This window comes from Mangifera indica, chromosome 5, assembly GCF_011075055.1.
Source record: "Mangifera indica cultivar Alphonso chromosome 5, CATAS_Mindica_2.1, whole genome shotgun sequence".
In the NCBI taxonomy this organism is placed as follows: Eukaryota; Viridiplantae; Streptophyta; class Magnoliopsida; order Sapindales; family Anacardiaceae; genus Mangifera; species Mangifera indica.
In genome coordinates this window covers 11,461,683-11,482,017 of record NC_058141.1, presented here as the reverse complement: position 1 = coordinate 11,482,017, position 20,335 = coordinate 11,461,683, and the positions used below count along the sequence as shown (strand labels likewise).

General features: G+C 35.5%; 1 protein-coding gene across 1 annotated transcript; it reads left to right on the top strand.

The window, feature by feature from the left end:
- Positions 1-19,546, top strand: LOC123215587 (protein NO VEIN). The gene is made up of 13 exons (XM_044635747.1): positions 1-617; positions 1,322-1,659; positions 2,458-3,112; positions 4,063-4,182; positions 6,016-6,193; positions 6,502-8,261; positions 9,125-9,337; positions 9,882-12,146; positions 12,685-12,797; positions 15,972-16,374; positions 16,452-16,769; positions 17,162-17,419; positions 17,754-19,546. The coding sequence occupies exons 1-13, from the start codon at positions 69-71 to the stop codon at positions 18,849-18,851; spliced, it is 8,268 nt and encodes a 2,755-aa protein (XP_044491682.1). The 5' UTR covers positions 1-68; the 3' UTR covers positions 18,852-19,546.
- Positions 19,547-20,335: the final 789 nt, after the last annotated feature.

The window sequence follows — 20,335 nt, the reverse complement described above, 5'->3', positions numbered from 1 at the left end:
CCATGTAGTCCGTATAAATACTTAAAAAACCCCTCATAAACCTCTCGTCCTGCTCTGTCTTTCATATAATGTATGAAAACCACCGCCGCCGTCGCTTCCGCCCAGGCGGCAGTGGCGGTTCCCAGCCGACTCCCCAATTTAATTCCCAATCTCAAACCCAGACGTCGCAATTAAATCCCAACTTCCCCCTTCAAAATCCTAATATCTTCTTCCCCAACCAAGCCTTGCAACTCCTCCAAAACCTAACAAATATTCCTCTCCAAAATCCTGATTTCCCTTTTCAAAACCCTAATTTTCCCCTCCAAAGCCCGTCTGTTCATATCCAAAATCATAATGGTCCTTCCCAACAACTACCTTATAATACAAGTAATCACCCATCGCGAACTCACACTCCTCCGTCAAGTCAGCCTCAAAGGCCCAAAAGAGAGGTGTTGGACAGAGTTGAAAGTGCAGTATCTGAAGCTCGAAGTGAGATTATAGCGGCTGGGGAGAGCGTGAGCGCGTGGAAAGTTTGTGAGTCAGCGCTTTTGAAGCTGAAGGTGGATTCTTGGAGCTCTTTGGGGTTTCAAATTCAGGAGGTTCCGTCTCTTAATAAAATTATGGTCACTGAATCTAAGGTAACTTCATATTGACATGCATTTTATTAATTTAATGAAAACTTGTAATTGTTTCATGCAACATCATCGTTGTAAATGATACAATATATTTAGTCAGTTTGATTAACAGCTGTTACTAGCATTCGCTTTCATATTATAAATATGATCACTTTGCAGAAAATCGGTTTTCCTAGTCTGTACTCTACCTACAGATTCCTAAATTAGATTTTTTTTTTTTTTTTATAATCTTTCAAAGAATGTAATGGGACCTCCAATTTTTCTTTCTTTCTTTTTTTTTTCTGATTGATTTTTTTTTCAATTTTTATATTATAACAAATTGAGGCTTAGTGGAACTAGAATTCTGACGAGTGGATTGACATTAGAGAAGACTCAATTTATTTGTTCATAACGTATATTTCTTTTTCTGAGTGCTACTATGGTTTTGGAAGATTATAGAACTTGAAAATTTGGAATTCAGAGCACTGTAATTAGGAGTCTGTGAAGACTGAAAGTTTCACTAAAGTGTAACTTGTGTGTGACAGAGCCCTGTGTGTGTAAACAGAGGCAACCTGAAGACTAAATTTCAGTTCTTTTACATCCCTTATGTGTATTCAGTTTTTCATCATTTATGTTCTGTTTTCTCTCAGTAAACTCGAGGCTAAGTTGAATATCTTTTTTTGCGGGGTTTTGTATTAATATTCCTCATGTTTTCCCCCCTTTTGTAGATAAATGCGTTTATTCATTGCTTTGTCGGGGTCCAACAAATTACATCATTGAATGATTTGGAAGTGGCCATATGCAAGAATGAGGGCATCAAGAAGTTTGAAGAGCTGGAACTTGGCCCTTTTTTAAGACACCCATTGGTCTTGCATTACTTTTCAGTAAATTGTGATGTAACTGAAGTTTTTAAAATAACTACTCGTGGCATAATTGTTTACCTTTCTGAGTACTTGGACACTCATAAAAAGAAAGACATTAATGTTGATGAGTTTCTCAATTTCATTGCTAAGAAGCGATCAGTGGCGAGCAAAGAAAAACTTGGTGTGCGTATCCAAAATTTAGGGTATGTATTGTCCCAGTGTTTTTGTTTGATTGAAAAGAAAAGGTTTTTCTTTGTTATAGTAAGAATGTATGTTGAAGATAATGTTTGACATGTTTTTGTCACATTCTTGTATAGAATGGCTCTGCTTTTTTGAATTCTTTGTTGAAACTGGTCCACTGAAGCACTGATCTCAGGCTCATCTTATATATGGTTTTATAGTTTCTTATAAAAATATGTTAAGTTATTTGATTCCTCTTAATTCATTATTTTTTGTGCTGTCTAGTAAAGTTTGAATCCGTCGTGAATAGTGAAGTTAGATTTTTAATGGAATTTGCATTCTTGCGAAGGTTTTAATTTTTTTTCTGTGATAATTTCTTAAAGCAATCATGGTAGCAATTTATGTTTCAAATCAGTTAAGTTTCTTGACGCCTTTGTCTATGCTATGAATGTGGTACAGGTAATCAAAGTTTGTTGGGTCAATGATGTTTGGTTGACTTTCTGACTATTTATGTTCTACCAGCTTTACATTCTGCATAAAATTATCCACCCCACCCTGTTCATCTCATTACTTTCGTATTTTCAATAGCCACTTTAAAAGTTGTTCCTGTGCCAATTAATGTTTGCAAATCACTGAGAAATATCACATGATGGAATCTTGGGCTGAGTACTGTAGTGATCAGAATATATTTCAAGATATTTTCCCTCTTTGCTGTGGTGCCTTTTTACAGTTTTCTCTTCACCTCTTTGTCTCTTTCATGCCAACTGAAAGTGGATAGGATTTGATTTTTGATCAAAGTTGCACATTTTTTATGGTTATAGGATGCATATTAATTTTATTCGGGAAGCTAGGAGATCAGAAGACGTCGTGCTAAAGAAATATTGGGAGGGATCGCAAACTGATCATAAACGTCCTATTTTTTCTTCACATAGGAAAAAGCAACTGGATGAGCGTTTTTCTGCCATACGTGAACGTGTGAGATCATTTTCTTCATTAAATGAGGATTTTGGCAAGCACATTCGATTTGTATCATCAGGCTCAGAGGATGAGGATAGTGATGACTGTTCAAATGTAGGTAACAGTGATGTAGGCTACCATTTTAAGTCATCACAAGTCAATAGTTCAGATCGGGTTAGCAGTTGTCCTTACCCATCTGCAACAGAAGAGATTGCACGTCTTGGTTTGAAAGGTGAAATGAATCACCAAATCTATGCTGTTGGGAACAGCTCTAGGCAAGATGAGAGTATTGGGTCATCATCAAAGAAAAGAAAGTTTGAAAAACAAATTGGTCCAATGTCTGTGCCTGCCAAATTGCTAAAAAAGAAAAAGGTGAAACAAGGTGCTTTTTCTATCGAAAACAACAGTGATACCAAAGATGTTAAAGTTGATGAAGCTGAGATTTCACTTTCTGAAGACTGTATGAGGATGTTCATTACAACCTGGAAGGAGGCATGTCGGGACTATACTGTGACTGAGGTGAGTTGGTCTTGTTATTATGAGTTTTCCATAAATATTTGAAAATCCTCTTGCAGGCATCAAATAATTGCCCTTTGCTTCTTGTTTTTTCATCAATGTTGAGTTTGTTTGATTCTATCTAAAGTTATTAATGATGAACTTTTCTTTTTTTTGTGTAAATAGGCTTTTAGAATATTAATTGCTTAAAGTTATTGAAGTTTAATATTTTGGTAAATATATTCTTTGGTTCTTTAAATAATTATACAGAGTTTTCCTTATGTTCTGCATGCATGGTTAAGAATATAAATTGTTTAAAATCTAAACAATTATGATATTTGGAGTTCCAAGAAGGCAAACATTGTTTTTGTTGTTAAGATGTCTGGGAAGAAGCTTAAGATTTGATAGCATTATCATGTTTCAGGATTATAGGACCTTAAATTGTTTATAAGTGCTATGCAATACATATGTGTGTGTTTATCTGTATTTCCGTTAGGAAACTTACAATTTAATACAAAATGTGTATGATTTTTCATAGGCAAACATTGTTTTTGTTGTTAAGATGTCTGGGAAGAAGCTTAAGATTTGATAGCATTATCATGTTTCAGGATTATAGGACCTTAAATTGTTTATAAGTGCTATGCAATACATATGTGTGTGTTCATCTGTATTTCCGTTAGGAAACTTACAATTTAATACAAAATGTGTATGATTTTTCATACAATGCACTACTATTTTATGAAGAGGGTGGTTCTCTGATTGTGGAGCAAAATTCAGGTCATATATATGATTGTAATGCATGTATGTTAATGAAATTGCTGCAGTTATTTGGTTGTGGTTTGGCTATGCTTTTATATTAAATATTTGATTTTTGACCAATAAATCAGTTTTTTTTTTCTTTCCCAACTTTGGAATATATTTGTCAGATTTGATATGAAATGCAATTCTTAGTGGATTTTGTTCTATAATCGCAGGTTTTTGAAAGAATGCTTCAGTTTTATAAACCAACAGATCCTAGAAAGAGTGCTCATCATGTAAAGAGGTTGAAATTGATGTTCTTATCATATCCATGGATCGGATTACTAAATATTGCTGTAAGTTGATTATTTGCAATGAAATATCTGTGGGTGATCTCCTACTTTTTAAAAAATAATTTTATGGTCTCTTATATGGAACCATGCTCTTTATTTTACAATTACGTAGGTATCTCAATCCTTGCTATATTGAGTAACTTTGGGGATCTTATTAAATCCTATGATGAAATCTTGATGATCCTTTTTTTCAATATAAGGTGAAACTCTAAATATAACAGCCTTTAAGCAAATGGGAAATAAATTGTTTTTGATTTTCATGTGTTTTACCCATCACCTTGGGTAAAAAACATGAGAAGTGGGCCTGTGTTCTGATCCCCCATTCTATCTAATAAATTCTAAAGTTTTTTTTGCATTTGTCTTTTATGTTTGTGATTATGGTTGTATGTGCTGTTATAAATTTGTGTTTGATCAATGTTCATTGCCAGTGAAGGGGTCTTTTAGGTCAAAGTACTAGTAATGAACTCTTAATGTTGGAAATTTGTATTACATGATATTACCTTGTTACTTGTGGGCTGAATTAGAAATTAACATACAATTCGTTGGTCAAATTTTGACTACTCTCTCACATCCTGTCAGGTGCCTTGAATACGTTATCAAATTTCTTTTCAAGAAATTTTTTTAGTCTCCTTGATATATCTTGTGAGGATGATCTCTATGATGAAAGGGTTCTTGCCAATAAGTTGTTTCGGATCGTTAAATAAACATCGTATACTATTATGTTCATATGCTTTTATTTTTTTGTATTCATTTTTCATATTCTTTTCCTGACCACCTAGGTACACCTAATCACTGTTATTTGTTTAATGGTTATAATCTACTCCTTGTAGTGCCGTTGATCCAATAAATTCTGGTTGTTTCACATGCATGCTAGTGGTCCTGACTGTGTCAAAGTTTTGTTACAAAAGACTTTGATGTGGTCAAAGTGCAACCTTTAAGTTGTGTTGATCAACTTGCATATGAAGCACAATGCAGCTGAACTGATGATAATTTTTGTTTGGCTACCTGAAACCATGTTATCAATTTCTGTCAAAGCTGATGCCCACATCTTTTAATAACAGCCTTTTATCTTGTTTTCCAAAATTTTGTTACATAATCCTTTCAAGATGTCAAAGTGCAACCTTTAAGTAATTAAAAATCAACATGCATATTAAGCAAAATGCAGCTGAATTAACTACAATTTTTGTTCATCTATGTGAAACCATGTTCTCAATTTTCGTCTAAATTGCTATGCCTGCATCTTTTTTTCATGCCCTTTTATCGTGCATGTTTTAATCTTTTGTTACATAAGTCTTTCATGTGGTCAAAGTGAATTCTTTAAGTAATGTTAATCAATCTGTATACTCTGCACAATGTGGCTGAATTGACTATACTTTTTAGTTAGCTACCTGAAACCATGGTAGCAATTCTTTTTTTAAATTGCTGTGGCCACATATTTTTCACCTTTTTATCTTATGTGTTTTTGAAATCAAAATAAATATTTTCTTTTCTAATGTTCAAGTTGCTATCACATGTTATTTTCTTCTCCAAGGTGTATCTGTGATAGTGTGCAAACATATATTATCTTTGTGGATGTGGACTTGGTCATGGATGAATACTATGCATATGATTAATTATGGCTACCTTCATTTTCCTGAGTCAAAAGTACTTCCTATTAAAGGATCATCAAAATGTGTAGTAGAATATAAATGCTGTATCCTAGATTGTGATCTTTTGTCTCTTGGCATTTATTTTTGTTTGCTTGCACTTAGTGACTAGTCCTCGGAAATTTTATTGATGATGATCCATATAACTGAGATCTTTGATGGGATAAAATCTGCTTCTTTAATATTGCAGGTGGCATCTATCAAATCTGGTATGTGGGATAGTGTTTATGATACTTTCCAAGCAATTAGCCAACAAGAATTAGTGAAAACACCCTCTGATAAGTATTCTGAATTTGAAAGCATTGAGGTTGAGCCAAGTAAACAAGTGGCAGTACTCAACACTGAACACATTGTACAACATACAAACAGTGAGTAATGTTTGCTTTAAAAAAAGCAACATAAGTTTTCAATTCTTAAGTGTGATTCTCTTTGTTGTTTTATATTTTAATCTTTTCTCCTGTTGCACTTGTTTTTCTATTCCTTGCTCAGATGGTTATTACAAACTTGAATTCTTTGCCATGATTCCCGAATTTTCCCTTTCTAAAAGTTTAAGCAACCAGTAATACTAAAAGTTTAAGCTAATAGAATTAATTCAGACTATTTTTCTGCATAATATATTTATTCTCTCTCTTTCTCTCTTGCCTTTTTAAATGTAACTAATTTCTTGATCTCTTAGGTGTGACAGCCGAACAAATTATCAAGAAAGTTTCCACATATTTTGAGAAGGATCATGAAATATTGAGCAATGGTGAATCACCTATAAACAGGATATTTGTCTTCTTGAGAAAGCTGTGGAATTGTGAAACTTGGCTGGCAGAGCAGTTTTCTGTTAAGGAATTCAAGTCCCTTGGTTTTGGGGATTTTTTCATGTTCCTAGAAAAATATGCCTCCTTATTGCCTATTGAGATGCATAAGTTCTTGTTGGATGTTACTAGCGAAAGATCTCCTTTAGAGGTTTCCCTGCTCGAGCAACTGTTGGTTGTGATCGTGTCTCAGGCTTCAAATAGTTTATGGGAAAATGAAACTATTACCAAGCAGATGATTTCTGCTCTGCTTATGAGACAATTTCCGTTGCTTAGTTTCAAAATTGTGGAAAATGGGCCCATGGAAAATTTCCTTGAAATTGTAGGAAAACATAAAAATGATATAATTTCCAAGTGCGTTGTATTTTCTAAAACTTTGTTGGGAATTAGCCTTAGTGATTCTCTGACATATAAAGAGAACATTTTACTGGAAACCAATGAGGTTAGAACTGATATTGCCCAGAGAACTAGGATTTCAGAATCTGTTACATCCAAGGATGCTATTGAAGTTCTACTCAGGGCACCTATGTTGTCAGATCTGAACTCATGGTCACACTGGGAACTTTTATATGCCCCCTCACTTGGACCTCTTCTTGGATGGTTGCTGAATGAAGTCAATGTTAAAGAGTTATACTGTCTAGTGACAAAGGAAGGCAAAGTGATTCGGATTGATCATTCAGCTACTGTAGATTCATTCTTTGGAGCTGCACTTGAGGGGTCCTCTTTCCAAACAGCTGTCAAACTGTTATCTTCCTTTGCATTAGCTGGGGGAGGAAAACATGTTCCTCTGTCACTCTTAAAGTGCCACGCACGTCATGCATTTGAGGCCATTTTCAAGAATAATATGGAAAATGTGGATGGAAGTGATTGGCAGAATTCTGTTATGCTTGGGAAAGTATCAAGCGGACAGCCAATGCTTGATGAAGCTGCTTCAGTTAAATTGAGAGGTGAAGTCCACAATCAGTTAAAAAAATTGAATAAAGCAGTATCTATTACTTCAAGGTTTTTCCTTGAGTGCCTTATTTACCTGCCTTCTGAGTTCTGTAGCTTTGCTGCTGATGTGTTGCTTTTTGGCATGCACTCCATAATTAAAGATGCCCCTTTAGCCATTTTATCTGAATGCAATCAAGTAGAGGAGCGTGTCATGCTTCATGAGGTAGGATTATCCCTTGGCATAGTGGAGTGGATTCATGATTACCATGAATTTTGTTCAACTCCTGCTACAGACTTGTTAACCTCCTGTGGGACTTCCTGTTTGGAAGCTGCTAGGTCTGAGTTGCATGCAGGCTTGAGGTATATGCAAAAGGCATTCACTGAATATTCCTGTACCAAAGATGAAATTATAGGAGCAGATAGTCATAATGAAGTGCTTAGTGAAGTTCACACTGTTCATTGTGATGCTTCCCCTAGTGGTATTGACAATTGTGGGACAGAACCATTACATGGAGTTACTGAATATAGTGAAGCAGCCGAAATTGTTGAATCTATCAGGCGGGAAGAATTCGGTCTGGATCAAAATCTTTCTAATATTGAGAGTATCATGTTGAAGAAGCAGCATGCTCGCTTAGGGAGAGCACTTCATTGTCTTTCTCAGGAATTATATTCTCAGGATTCACATTTTCTTCTTGAGCTTGTAAGTGTGCTGTCTTTTTCATTCATTATTGTCATTATAGAATGTTGCCTCTTGTTTAAGTTTAAAATAAAGTCAATTTCTCGAACCTTCAGTTACATTGGAATTTCAGTTTTTGGCCTGCCTTCTCTTATTTGCTTTTCTGTTGACTTTTTTTATTCCTGGACTAGAAATTTGTTATAAAAAAAACTAAAACCATTTGCATTTTGCCTTATCATTCATGAGTTTTTTTTTTTGGCATGATTTTTTTTTTTTTTGGGCATGATGTGCTGTGAAGTTCTGTAGAGAGTGAAATATTAGCTGGATGATTGTGTTTTATGACATCCATTACTGCTTTTATTGTTCTTTAACCACCTAAAATGTAAAAGTTGACAGCGTACGGGACAAAAGTACATACCAAAATTTGAAAGTTAATAAATTGTATTTGCAGTGCCTTAGCATAAAAATAGACCTCATGGCCTCTTCTTTTGTATATGATCCCAACTAGTTTCAATCTTTTCCCTCTTGCCTGGAAAACTATACTTAAAATCTTTATTGCAAGGAAAGAAATGCTTCTCCACTAAAGTTTGGTTAAAACTAATGGCAATATATAGATAAGTACGTTAATCAATCTGGTTCTGCTGGTTCTTATGTATTCAGAGATGTGCAACTGGTTGTGGTGGCCTTCCTACTAAAAGGATATAGATATATAACCTCCTAAGAGGCTAAATTTCTCAGTTTTTGGGAACACTTGATACCTTTTCTTTCTTGCTTCCCAGTCCAAGACTAACTTCCTTGGCAGATAGTAACCTCAATTCTTTGTCTACATATAAAATTGGATTGCTGGTAAAATATTGTGAATCTAAGTATTCTTCTTGTTGCTTCAGGTTCAAAATGCTGATGATAATATCTATTCAGAAAATGTGGAACCTACTTTGACTTTTATTCTTCAAGAGTCTGGGATTATTGTTTTAAATAATGAGCAAGGATTTTCAGCTCAGAATATCAGAGCGCTATGTGATGTTGGAAATTCCACCAAGAAGGGATCAGGTGCTGGCTATATCGGGCAGAAGGGCATAGGATTCAAATCAGTATTCCGGGTGTGTAAGAATTGGTTTTTAAGTTGTTCTCTTATTTTTAATTTACTCTCAATATAAAATTTAGTTATTACCCTATGTTTTTTACCACATCTGTCGGCCGAAAGGATATGAAAAAACTTATATCTCTTTCTGAGCCTTTAGGACAGAAAGATAATTTTCTATCTAGTATAGCAACTGTGGTCTCAAGGGTTATTTCTATGTCTTCTTTTTTTTAATTCTTCAAGATTGAGATGCAATTTTGGTCAATTTCTATTTTTCTGTTTCTTCTCTCTGGTCTGACTTTTTAATCCTTTGCAATAAACTGATGGTTCACTGTCTTGAAATTCTAAATATTCTGTATCTTCCTTGAATACTAATAACATCTAAATGTTTTCAAAAAATAATAATAATAATAAAAGATAACTCTTAATTTTCTTTTGAATAGGAATGTACTTCTAATTTTGTTGTAAGAATTTAATCTCTCTAATGTTCATTGTTGTGGTTGTGTAGTACATATTCCATGAATACTAAGGTCTTCTTGAAGTTTTGTTTGGTGTTTATGCAGGTCACTGATGCTCCAGAGATTCATTCCAATGGATTCCATGTCAAGTTTGATATCAGTGAGGGTCAGATTGGCTTTGTGCTTCCGACAGTGGTGCCTCCTTGCAATATTGACATGTTTTGTAGACTGGTATCCAAAGATTACATTCAGTTGGACAGTAAGTGTTGGAACACCTGTATTAGGCTTCCTTTCAGATCAAAATTATCTACAGGAATTGCCATGAACAACATTGTCACTATGTTTTCTGATCTTCATCCATCCTTATTACTCTTCCTTCACCGTCTCCAGTGCATCATGTTTCGAAACATGCTCAATGATTCACTCATTGTTATGAGAAAAATAACAGTTGGAGATGGTATTATAAAGGTATTGTGTGGGAAGGAGACGATGACTTGGTTTGTTGCATCTCGGAAGTTACAGGCTGATGTTGTTCGTCCTGATGTGCAATCTACTGAAATTGCCGTAGCATTTACATTGCAGGAGTTGGATGAGGGGAACTACAGTCCGCTTCTGTACCAGCAACCTGTTTTTGCTTTTCTTCCTCTTAGAACTTATGGTTTGAAATTTATTCTGCAAGGCGATTTTGTTCTCCCATCATCTAGAGAAGAAGTAGATGGGAATAGTCCCTGGAACCAGTGGTTATTGTCAGAATTTCCTCACTTATTTGTTACCGCACAAAGATCTTTTTGTTCTCTTCCTTGTTTTAGGGATAATCCGGCAAAAGCTGTGGCAGCTTATATGAGTTTTGTCCCACTTTTAGGTGAAGTGCATGGTTTTTTTTCTACTCTTCCTCGAATGATTATTTCTAAATTACGAATGGCTAACTGCTTGCTTCTAGAAGGAGACAATAATCAATGGGTTCCTCCCTGTAAGGTTCTCAGAGGTTGGACTGATCAGGCACATACTATTCTTCCATTTAGCTTGCTTCATGAGCATCTGGGCCTTGGGTTCTTGAATAAGGATATAGTTTTGTCAGATTCATTGGCAAGGGCACTGGGTATTGAGGAGTATGGACCCAAAATTCTATTTCAAATCATATCCTCTGTATGTCGGGCAGAGAATGGCTTGAAATCTATGGGCATCAGTTGGCTATCTTCTTGGCTAAATGAGCTTTATACAAGTTCTTTTAATTCTTCTGGGCAATCATCATTAAACTCAGGAATAGAAATCGATCTCATTGGTAGCCTCCAAAAAATTCCATTCATTCCCCTTTCTGATGGTACATTCAGTGCAGTGGATGAAGGGACAATTTGGTTACATTCTGATTACTCTGTGTTTGATGGTGGGCTTGGACTTGAAGCTTTCCCAAATCTATGTGGTACACTTCGAACTGTCAGTCCTTCACTCTTTTCTGCAACAGCTGTTGATTTGTCATGCTTGGACAGGATCTTAGTAGACAACCTTACTAGGATGCTTCTCAAAATTGGTGTCCAACAGCTATCTGCTCATGATATTGTAAAGATGCATATTTTGCCAGCCATATGTGATGAAAGAATTGTTAATAGAGACAAAAAGTTGATGATGGATTATCTCTGCTTTGTGATGATCCACTTACAATCTTACTGCTCCAATTGTCATGCTGAAAGGGAGTACATTGTTTCAGAGTTACGAAATAAGGCTTTTATATTAACAAATCATGGGTTCAAACGACTGACTGAGGTGCCAATTCACTTCAGTAAAGAATTTGGAAATCCTGCTAATGTTAATAAGTTGATTGATGCCATGGATGATGCTAAATGGCATGAAGTCGACACCACCTATTTGAAGCATCCAGCAAACAAGTCACTCTCAGGTGGGCTGATAAAGTGGAGGAAATTTTTCCAAGAAATTGGTGTAACAGATTTTGTACAAGTTGTTCAAGTTGATAAGAATGTTGGTGATATATCTCATTTGGTTTCCAAGAACTTGATATGCGATGGAGAGGTACTCTCCCCTGGATCAGCTGCAAAAGATTGGGAATCTGATGAGTTGGTTTGTTTGTTATCCCTACTTACCAAAAGCGTCAACCATGAAAGTTGTATATATTTATTAGAGATTCTTGATACACTATGGGATGACTGCTATAGTGACAAAACAACAGGTCTCTACAATTTTAAGTCCAATGGTGATGGAAGACCCTTCAAGTCTTCATTTGTAAACAGCATATGTAGTGTTCAGTGGGCAGTATCAAACATGGATCATAAGCTCCATTATCCTGAAGAGTTATTCCACGACTGTGATGCAGTGCGCTCTATCCTGGGTGCTTCTGCTCCGTATGTTGTTCCAAAGGTTAGTTTGATGCATCATGTGTATACAAATGCTGGACATCGTGATTATTTATTTGTTTGTGATGTGTGTGGAAGTCATTGCTCACTTATGTTAGCTAAATACCATAAGTTATCATATTTATAGAAACTGAAACTAAAAATAAGCCAAATTGCCTATTTCTCCTAATTATTTAGATGAATTAGATGAAATACTCCTATTGCAAAGAGAGGGATAAAAAGTGAGATATACCACTAATTGTATGGATTTATGAATGTCTTAATGCCTTAAACAGATTATGAGATTTTCATGTTCATGTTATGAGCTCAATGCTAATCTGAAGTGGTCTGAAGTGGCCTGAAGTGGCACAATTGTGCTTTGTTGTTATGTATGAAATGGTAAAACATGATGGAATTGTTTTTTATTTATTTTATAGAAGCTTTATTAGATTGTTTCACTGTAATTGCAACTAACAGCTATATGTGACTATTACTTTTGCCAAATAGGTATCATGCATTATCAAGTGTAATACAATTTTGCTGTGCATTTCTTGTTGAAACAGGTTAAAAGTGAAAAGTTGTTACACGATATTGGACTAAAGTCTGAAGTTACCCTTGAAGACATTATGGAAATCCTAAAAGTATGGAGAAGATCTGATAATCCATTTAAAGCCAGGTATTACGATTCTTCCTCATGATGTATACATTTGTTTAATTTTACGCTGATGGTATGATCATACATTTTTTATGCATTTTACCCTTCCATCTATTGCACTGGCCTGAGATGCTAGTCATCAGAAATCAGCTAGTTTATGCTATATATTATTTTCTCTTATTGTTGAAAAACATTGGCAAAATGTTTTATAGCAATTACTTTTCGCTCTTTTTGGATATCAGCTTAAGTATTGCATATTGTTCACACAAATTGAGTTGGCTGTTTCTGCCTGAATTGACAAATCTGGAGAATTCATGCTCCATTTCTTTTTTAACATTGTGTCAAATGATAATTTAGCTAACACCAACTCCAGTAGTGTCTATTGTAGTCACTTTAGAATTCATTTAATATAGTGACCAAGAACTAAAATTCAACTGATACGCATTTTTCTTGGTGAATTTTGTCATATTGTGATCTTAATAGTATATTCACGTTGATCAATCAATAACCGTTGCTACTTATCAAGTGTATTTTTCCTTTTTATTGTGTGTAATTCTTCTCATAAAACCAGAGATTAACTTTCTTCTATTGGGATCTAGTTTTTTTGTTTGGTGTATTTTGTACAATTTTAATCAAAATAAAGAAGTCTAAGAATTACACAAATTCTACAGATCTCAATCAACATAATCTGCTTCTACTACAAGTGGGCTCAGTTGTCCTAAGTCTAAACTTTTGTTCCCAAGTATTGTGAGGCTTACATTCTGTAATAAACCATGTTGAAGCGGTGTGCTTAACTCATTTGGAGCTAAATATGTGGCATATGTTGAAATATATCAAGACTTGACTCCACACACGTATGCCACATATTTAGCCGACTTTTAGGTGGGAAGTGGGCAATTATGAAAGGCAGTTATGAAATAGGGAAGTGGGCAGTTATGAAGGCAGTTAACTCAAATGATTGACCATTGATTATGACCCATATATATGTATATAAGAAAAGGAAATATTAAGACTTGACTCCATACAAATAGGCCACATATTTAGCTCACATTTAGGTGGGAAGTGGGCAATTATGAAAGGCAGTTATGAAGGCAATTTATGAAGGTAGTTATGAGCTAGAATAAGAGTAGGAAACATGGGTAGTTCTAAAGGTAGTTTACGGAGGCAGATATGGGCAAGAATTAGAGTAGGAAACATGGTTAGTTCTGAAGGCAGTTTACAAAGACAGTTAAGGGAAAGTATAAGAGAGGGATTTTGGAAGGAGGGAGGCAAGGAATAAATTGGCTTTTGTTTGGGTAATTTTTAGCTGATTGAGGGCGAGAGTGTAGCCTCTCAAATAGCTAGACACATTAGGGAGAGTTTTGACATCTTGAATAGCTATAGGTTGTGAGCACCAACCTCTCTCATAGTTGGAATACCTTCCTTGTAATCTCCTTACTAATTAATGAAAAGTGTCTTTTGATATTTTTTGTCTATTCTCTTGCACAATTTTGGATTTGTGTTCAAGCAATCTTCACATTTTTTAAGTTTCTAAAAAATTGTTGTCAGAGTAGCTTCAATTTATGAGGATGAGGAGGATCTGATTTAGTAAATGATGAAATCTAGGAGTGGAAATTTGTCTTAAAATTCACAGGGGAAGAGAACTTACCAATTTTCCCATCTTGAGGACAAGGTGATTTTCAAAAACACAGTAATGTCAGGACTGAAATTTATGTAACTCAACAAGGAATTGAGAGCACATGTGGCACACAAGGGCAAGTATGGAATATGCATGGGCAAGAATAAGAATGGGAAACATGAGCAGTTATGAAGGCAGTTTATGAAGATAGTTATTATCAAGAATAAAAGTGGGAAATATGGGCAATTATCAAGGTAGTTTATGAAGGCAATTACAGGCAAGTCTAAGAGAGGGATTTTAGAAGGAAGGAGGGATGAAATTAGGATTTGTTTGGGCAGCCTTTGGTTGATTGAGGGAGAGAGTTGGCCTCTCAAAAGCCAATGGAAGTGGAGAAGGTTTAGCCTCTCGAAGGTTAGACAAATTAGGGAGAGATTTTAGCCCCTCGAAAGCCAATAGAATTGTATCTGGCTTTTGTTTTTGTTTTTTGTAAATAATATTCAATATTAAAAAACCTATTACTTAAATAAAAAAAATTAAAAACCTATTTTCTGTTCTATTTTGTTTGTGTTGTTTGGATTGGTTGTCCAAGAGTTAAGAGATTTATGGGTTTCTAACAAGTTGGTATCAAAGTAGCTACGATCTTTAAGGATGAAGAGGATTGATTTAGTAAAGGATGAGATTGGGAGTGGATATTTTTCCTGTGATTCATGAAAGCAGGAATGCTCCCATCTTGAGGACAATGTGGTTCTTAAATAGGCGGGTAATGTTAGGATTCATATTTGGGTGGGAAGTGGATAATTATGAAATAGGGAATTGGGCAATTATGAAGGCAATTTATGAAAATATATATGGGCAAGAATAGTGTGGGAAACATGGGTAGTTATGAAAGTTGTTTATGGAGGTAGTTATGAAAGTTGTTTATGGAGGTAGTTATGGGCAAGTATAAGAGAGAGATTTTGGAAGGAAGAAGGGAAGGAAAAAATTGTGTTCTGTTTGGATAACATTTGACTGATAGAGGGAGAAAGTCTAGCCTCTCAAATAGCTAAACAAATTTGGATGAGTTCTGGCCGCTCAAATAGCCATAAGTGGTTAGCACCGTCCTCTCGAATAGCGAAAATACCTTTATTTTAATCCCTTTATTGATCAATGAAAAATATTTTGAGATTTTCTGTCCATTCTCCTGCTCATTTCTGGATTTGTATTGAAGCAATCTTTACATTTTCTAGGTTCATAATAATGTTACAATAGCATAACCTTATATAGTATTAATATATTTTCATGTAATTCTAATAATTGATGTCTAGCATTATAGTCTCAGAAGACCATTTTCAACATTGCTGTACTTCAAGCACTCTCTATCAAAGATTTTTGAAGTTATTATTGTTTGTCATAGTGTTCATTTCATACATCAAATATTTATATCATGTAGTTTTAGGTGGTACCTTTTGTCCCTCTTTTTTCCTGGGAAAAAAAATTGATTTTTCTTATCAGAAAAAGGGAAATGTTCTAATTCTTTTCTTTTTCTTTTTTCCCACCGCCCTGGTCATTGATATTAAAATTGCACTTTTGCACTACAGCATAAGACAAATGTCAAAATTATACACATGTATATGGAATGAAATGGCAGCATCAAAGTGCAAAATTACTGAGGAATTACATTCAGAGCCGTGTATATTTGTTCCATACACATCTGGAGAAGGGTATGAGGATGTTGTATCGGGTGTGTTTTTGTCTTCTGAAGAAGTATATTGGCATGATCCAACTGGCACTGTGGACTTAATGAAGAAGATGTATCCTCAGTTTTCCTCTGCTGGTGTATCCGTGCAACAGTCAACTAGGATGTTGTCAGATGTATACCCAGGCCTTCACGAATTTTTTGTTAACAGATGTGGAGTACATGAGAGTCCTTCTTTCCGTAGCTACCTTGAGATTTTGCTGCAGTTGTCAACTGTTGCATTGCCTTCACAAGTCGCCAACTTTGTAAGTAACTTAATGTAAACCTAATTGACAATTTATGAGTTTTGTGCTGCAATCTAAATGTTTCTTTCATGTCTTAGGTTTTCCAAGTTTTCCTGAAGTGGGCTGATGGACTAAAATCTGCACTCATGAGTTCTGAAGATATTCTTTACTTGAAAAATTGTCTTACAAAATTGGAGTATACGGTGCTTCCCACTGTTCAAGATAAGTGGGCTTCCCTACACCCTTCATTTGGTCTTGTGTGTTGGTGTGATGATAAGAAGTTGAAGAAGAGATTTAAGCATTTAGAATCCATTGATTTTCTAGAGTTTGGCAAACTTGGTGGCGATGAACAAGAGATGCTTCAACCTAAAGTGTCCTCTCTCATGCAAACTCTGGGGATTCCTGCTCTTTCAGAGGTTATACTATATTTTTTTAAAACAAATTTTCCCATTACAATCTAAATGGAAAGTTTCCTCTTGAGATTCAAAGGATGATATGTTCATGCCTGTCCCATGGTTTGATTAATACTTTACATGGAAAACTAAAACTTTTTATTCTTACTTTTCCTTTAGCTATCACCTCTTAATCATATCCGCTTACCAAAGATAATACGTGATTGGAATTTGATATTAAGCATTAAAGAAAATGCATATCTTGAGGAGAATGAAGGTGATGAAGTCTTAATCTACTAGCTCTATAAGCAAGTTGCCTATAATCAACCATAAGATGCAGAACATGTCAAGTGACTGCACAAGATTATCTGATATGCTACTATCTTTTAATTTTTTATTGCTTTGGCCTTTTGCAGGTTGTAACTCGTGAGGCAATATACTGTGGTTTGGCTGATTGTAGTTTTAAGGCTTCATTAGTGAACTGGGCCCTTCCTTTTGCTCAGCGTTACATCTTTAGTTTACACCCTGATAAATATTTAAAATTGAAGCAGTCTGGGTTTGACACACTGAATTATCTAAAAGTTGTAGTTGTTGACAAGTTGTTCTACAGAAATGTTATCAAAAGCAATGGTGGTGCATCTAAAAAGCGTTTTGAATGCAGTTGTCTTCTGCAGGTATCGACTGATCCTTTTGTCAACATAATTTTTTTTTTATTACAAATTATCAGTTTTTGATATGATAGAAAACAAACTTAATTTTGGCTTTGTCTTAAGGATGGGTAAAACCTCCAAAAAATTTTGTTTTGTTGCATTTTTAGAAAGCATTAATGGGTTATACTTGTTAGCACAGGATCTTCCACATTCCCTTTTGAATAGTTTTCTAGTTGGACCATGTCCATTTTATGAGAATCCGAGACGACATCTAATTAATTATCCTTGTGATTATTAATATTTTGGAAATACTGTATATCCAAATTTTCATCATTATATCCCTCTTTAATTTGTACAGGGTAACACTTTTTACACAAGACAGGACTCTGACTCTCATGCCTTGTATATGGAGCTTTCTTGCCTATTCTTTGATGGAAATCCCGAGTTGCACTTTGCAAATTTTCTCCATATGATCACAACCATGGCAGAATCAGGTTCTACAGAGGAGCAAACAGAGTTTTTCATCTTAAATAGCCAAAAAGTGCCAAAGCTTCCTGTTGAAGAATCTGTCTGGTCACTCTCATCTGCAAATATTTTGACTGAGAATGACGCATCGGTTCAAACAAGTGCCACATCACCAGATGTAAATGATCAAAGTTCTTCAAAATCCAAAAGGAAAGCAGGAAATAGCTCAAACTGGCCACCTGCTGATTGGAAAACTGCCCCAGATTTCAATTATGCTCGTGCAAATGGTTTTAGAACACAGGCAGCCACTGCAAAGCCAAGTGACAGCTCACAAACTAGAAACAGCGATGATAACAAAGATGTTGTCACACAAATAAATGATGTTGCTCCCTTGGAGATTGATTCTAATGTGACTGTTGGAGATGATTTTGCAATAACTTCAACAGCCTTAATCTTGCCAGGTGCTGAAAATATGGGACATCAGCTTGGCCCTGCATTTTGTCACAATCCTTCCAGTATGTTTTTTGCATGTGATCCTGTTGATCTAGATCTTTTATCCAAAGGCCCTGAGTTGTCTAAATTTAGCAACAGAGATCGGCTTAATACTGGTGCACCTGATGTAGTGCAAGCATTGCGAACTGGGAGAATGGGTGAGCTTGCTGCTTTTAAACATTTCACAGAACTCTTTGGTAAGTTAGCTGTGAATTGGGTAAATGAAAATAATGAAACTGGGTTGCCCTATGACATTGTGATAAGAGAGAATGAAAATAGTTTAGAGTACATTGAAGTCAAGTCAACCAGGTCTGCAAGAAAGGACTGGTTCAATATAACAATGAGGGAGTGGCAGTTTGCTGTTGAGAAAGGTGAATCTTTCAGCATTGCGCATGTTCTTTTATTAAGTGATGACCAAGCTAAAGTTACCGTATACAAAAATCTATTAAAACTTTGTCAGCTAGGCAAACTGCAACTGGTTGTTATGATGCCAAGGTAGAGGGAAATGAGTCTTCATTTTTCTCACTGGCACTTAGCAGGTGCTGTCCATTGTATTCTAAAATGTTGAAAGGGATGCTGAGGCACACCATCAATTTCGGAAGGTTTTGCAAGCATGTCTCAGGAAACCCTCATTGGAAAAGTATTATCATGCATGCCTGACACTATCCACCACTTCATGAAGTGTTACTTTTCAGATAGCCAGCAATGTGGTAGCCGTTAATCTTCATTGCCAGGAGTGACAAATTGATATTGGCTGCTTCAAAATCTGGGTTTAGCGCTGCCAAACGATCTCAACTTTAGTTTGCTTTGGAGGATGAAGACACTTGAGGAACAATCTTGAAACTTGAGTTTCACATGCCTGTAGTCCCTGCAGAGAGCCAAAACCACATGCCCCTTCGAAGAAATGGAAGCAGGATACATGGTGACTGACTTATTCAGGATCCATGGAGGTGTGGGGTGACAATACAATCATATATTTCCTTGTAAATTTCCATGCGAAGACAAGGCAGCAAAGTGAAATGTAATACTGGAGATGGGTGATCATAGATTGTGAAAGCTTTGCAGATATGGTCAGAGCATGTCAACATTTTATTCATTTAGCAGGCGGTTGTGTAGCCATGAAGTTTTGTCCAAGTTTTATACTAACCTTGTACTCGGCATTATAGAAATGTGATGATAAGACATTGTACGCAAGTAGTACTTTAGATGAAAAAACTTAAGAGCAACTAATTTATTCAGAAAGCTAACTGACATTTGCTACTGGCTGACAAAAAAGTAGTGAGGAATGCATAAATGCAGCGACATACCTGTTGGAGCTCCAAATGATAATGACGACTCCTGTTTTTTATGTTGTCCTCGGCTCTGGCAACATTGAGCAAAACCCTAATATACCTAAAGAAAAAATTGGTAAAGCAAAGAGTTTGTTCAATAACTTTTTTAAATAGTGATTCTTCTTTTGCTAAATTTATTAGTTGCTAACCATCCATAAGAACTTCGGAAAGCAAATCCATGATTCATGCCCTTACAGCCAAGAACAAATTTGGCTTCATCAATGGGACCATTAAACCTCCTTCAGAAAAACAGCAACCCATTGAATTTGCCATATGAAATCAATGTAACAGTATGATTATGTCATGGCTTATTCATTCGGCGGAACCCAATCTAGCTAAAGCGGTTGTCCATCCCAAAACAACCTACCAAGTTCGGGAGGATTTCAAAGATCAATTTCCTGAAAAAAAAAGCTCTAGCAATTTATCAAATTCAAAAATCCTTGACATCCCTTTCACAAGGCACCATGACTGTCTCAACCTACTATACAAAACTCAGAGGACAATAGGATGAGTTAGAAACCTATAGAACCATTCCTATTTGTGACCAATTAAAGACTGATGCTCAATAGAGAGAAGGGGATAAAATTATGCAATTTGTATAGGTCTTAATGATACCTTTGGCATTGTTCAAAGTAATATCGTCATGATATCA

Coding starts and splice junctions, on each gene's coding strand:
- LOC123215587 (XM_044635747.1), top strand. CDS start 69: ATGTATGAAAACCACCGCCGCCGTCGCTTCCGCCCAGGCGGCAGTGGC. Junction 1,660..2,457: donor GTGCGTATCCAAAATTTAGG/GTATGTATTGTC, acceptor TTATGGTTATAG/GATGCATATTAATTTTATTC. Junction 9,338..9,881: donor GATTCAAATCAGTATTCCGG/GTGTGTAAGAAT, acceptor GTGTTTATGCAG/GTCACTGATGCTCCAGAGAT.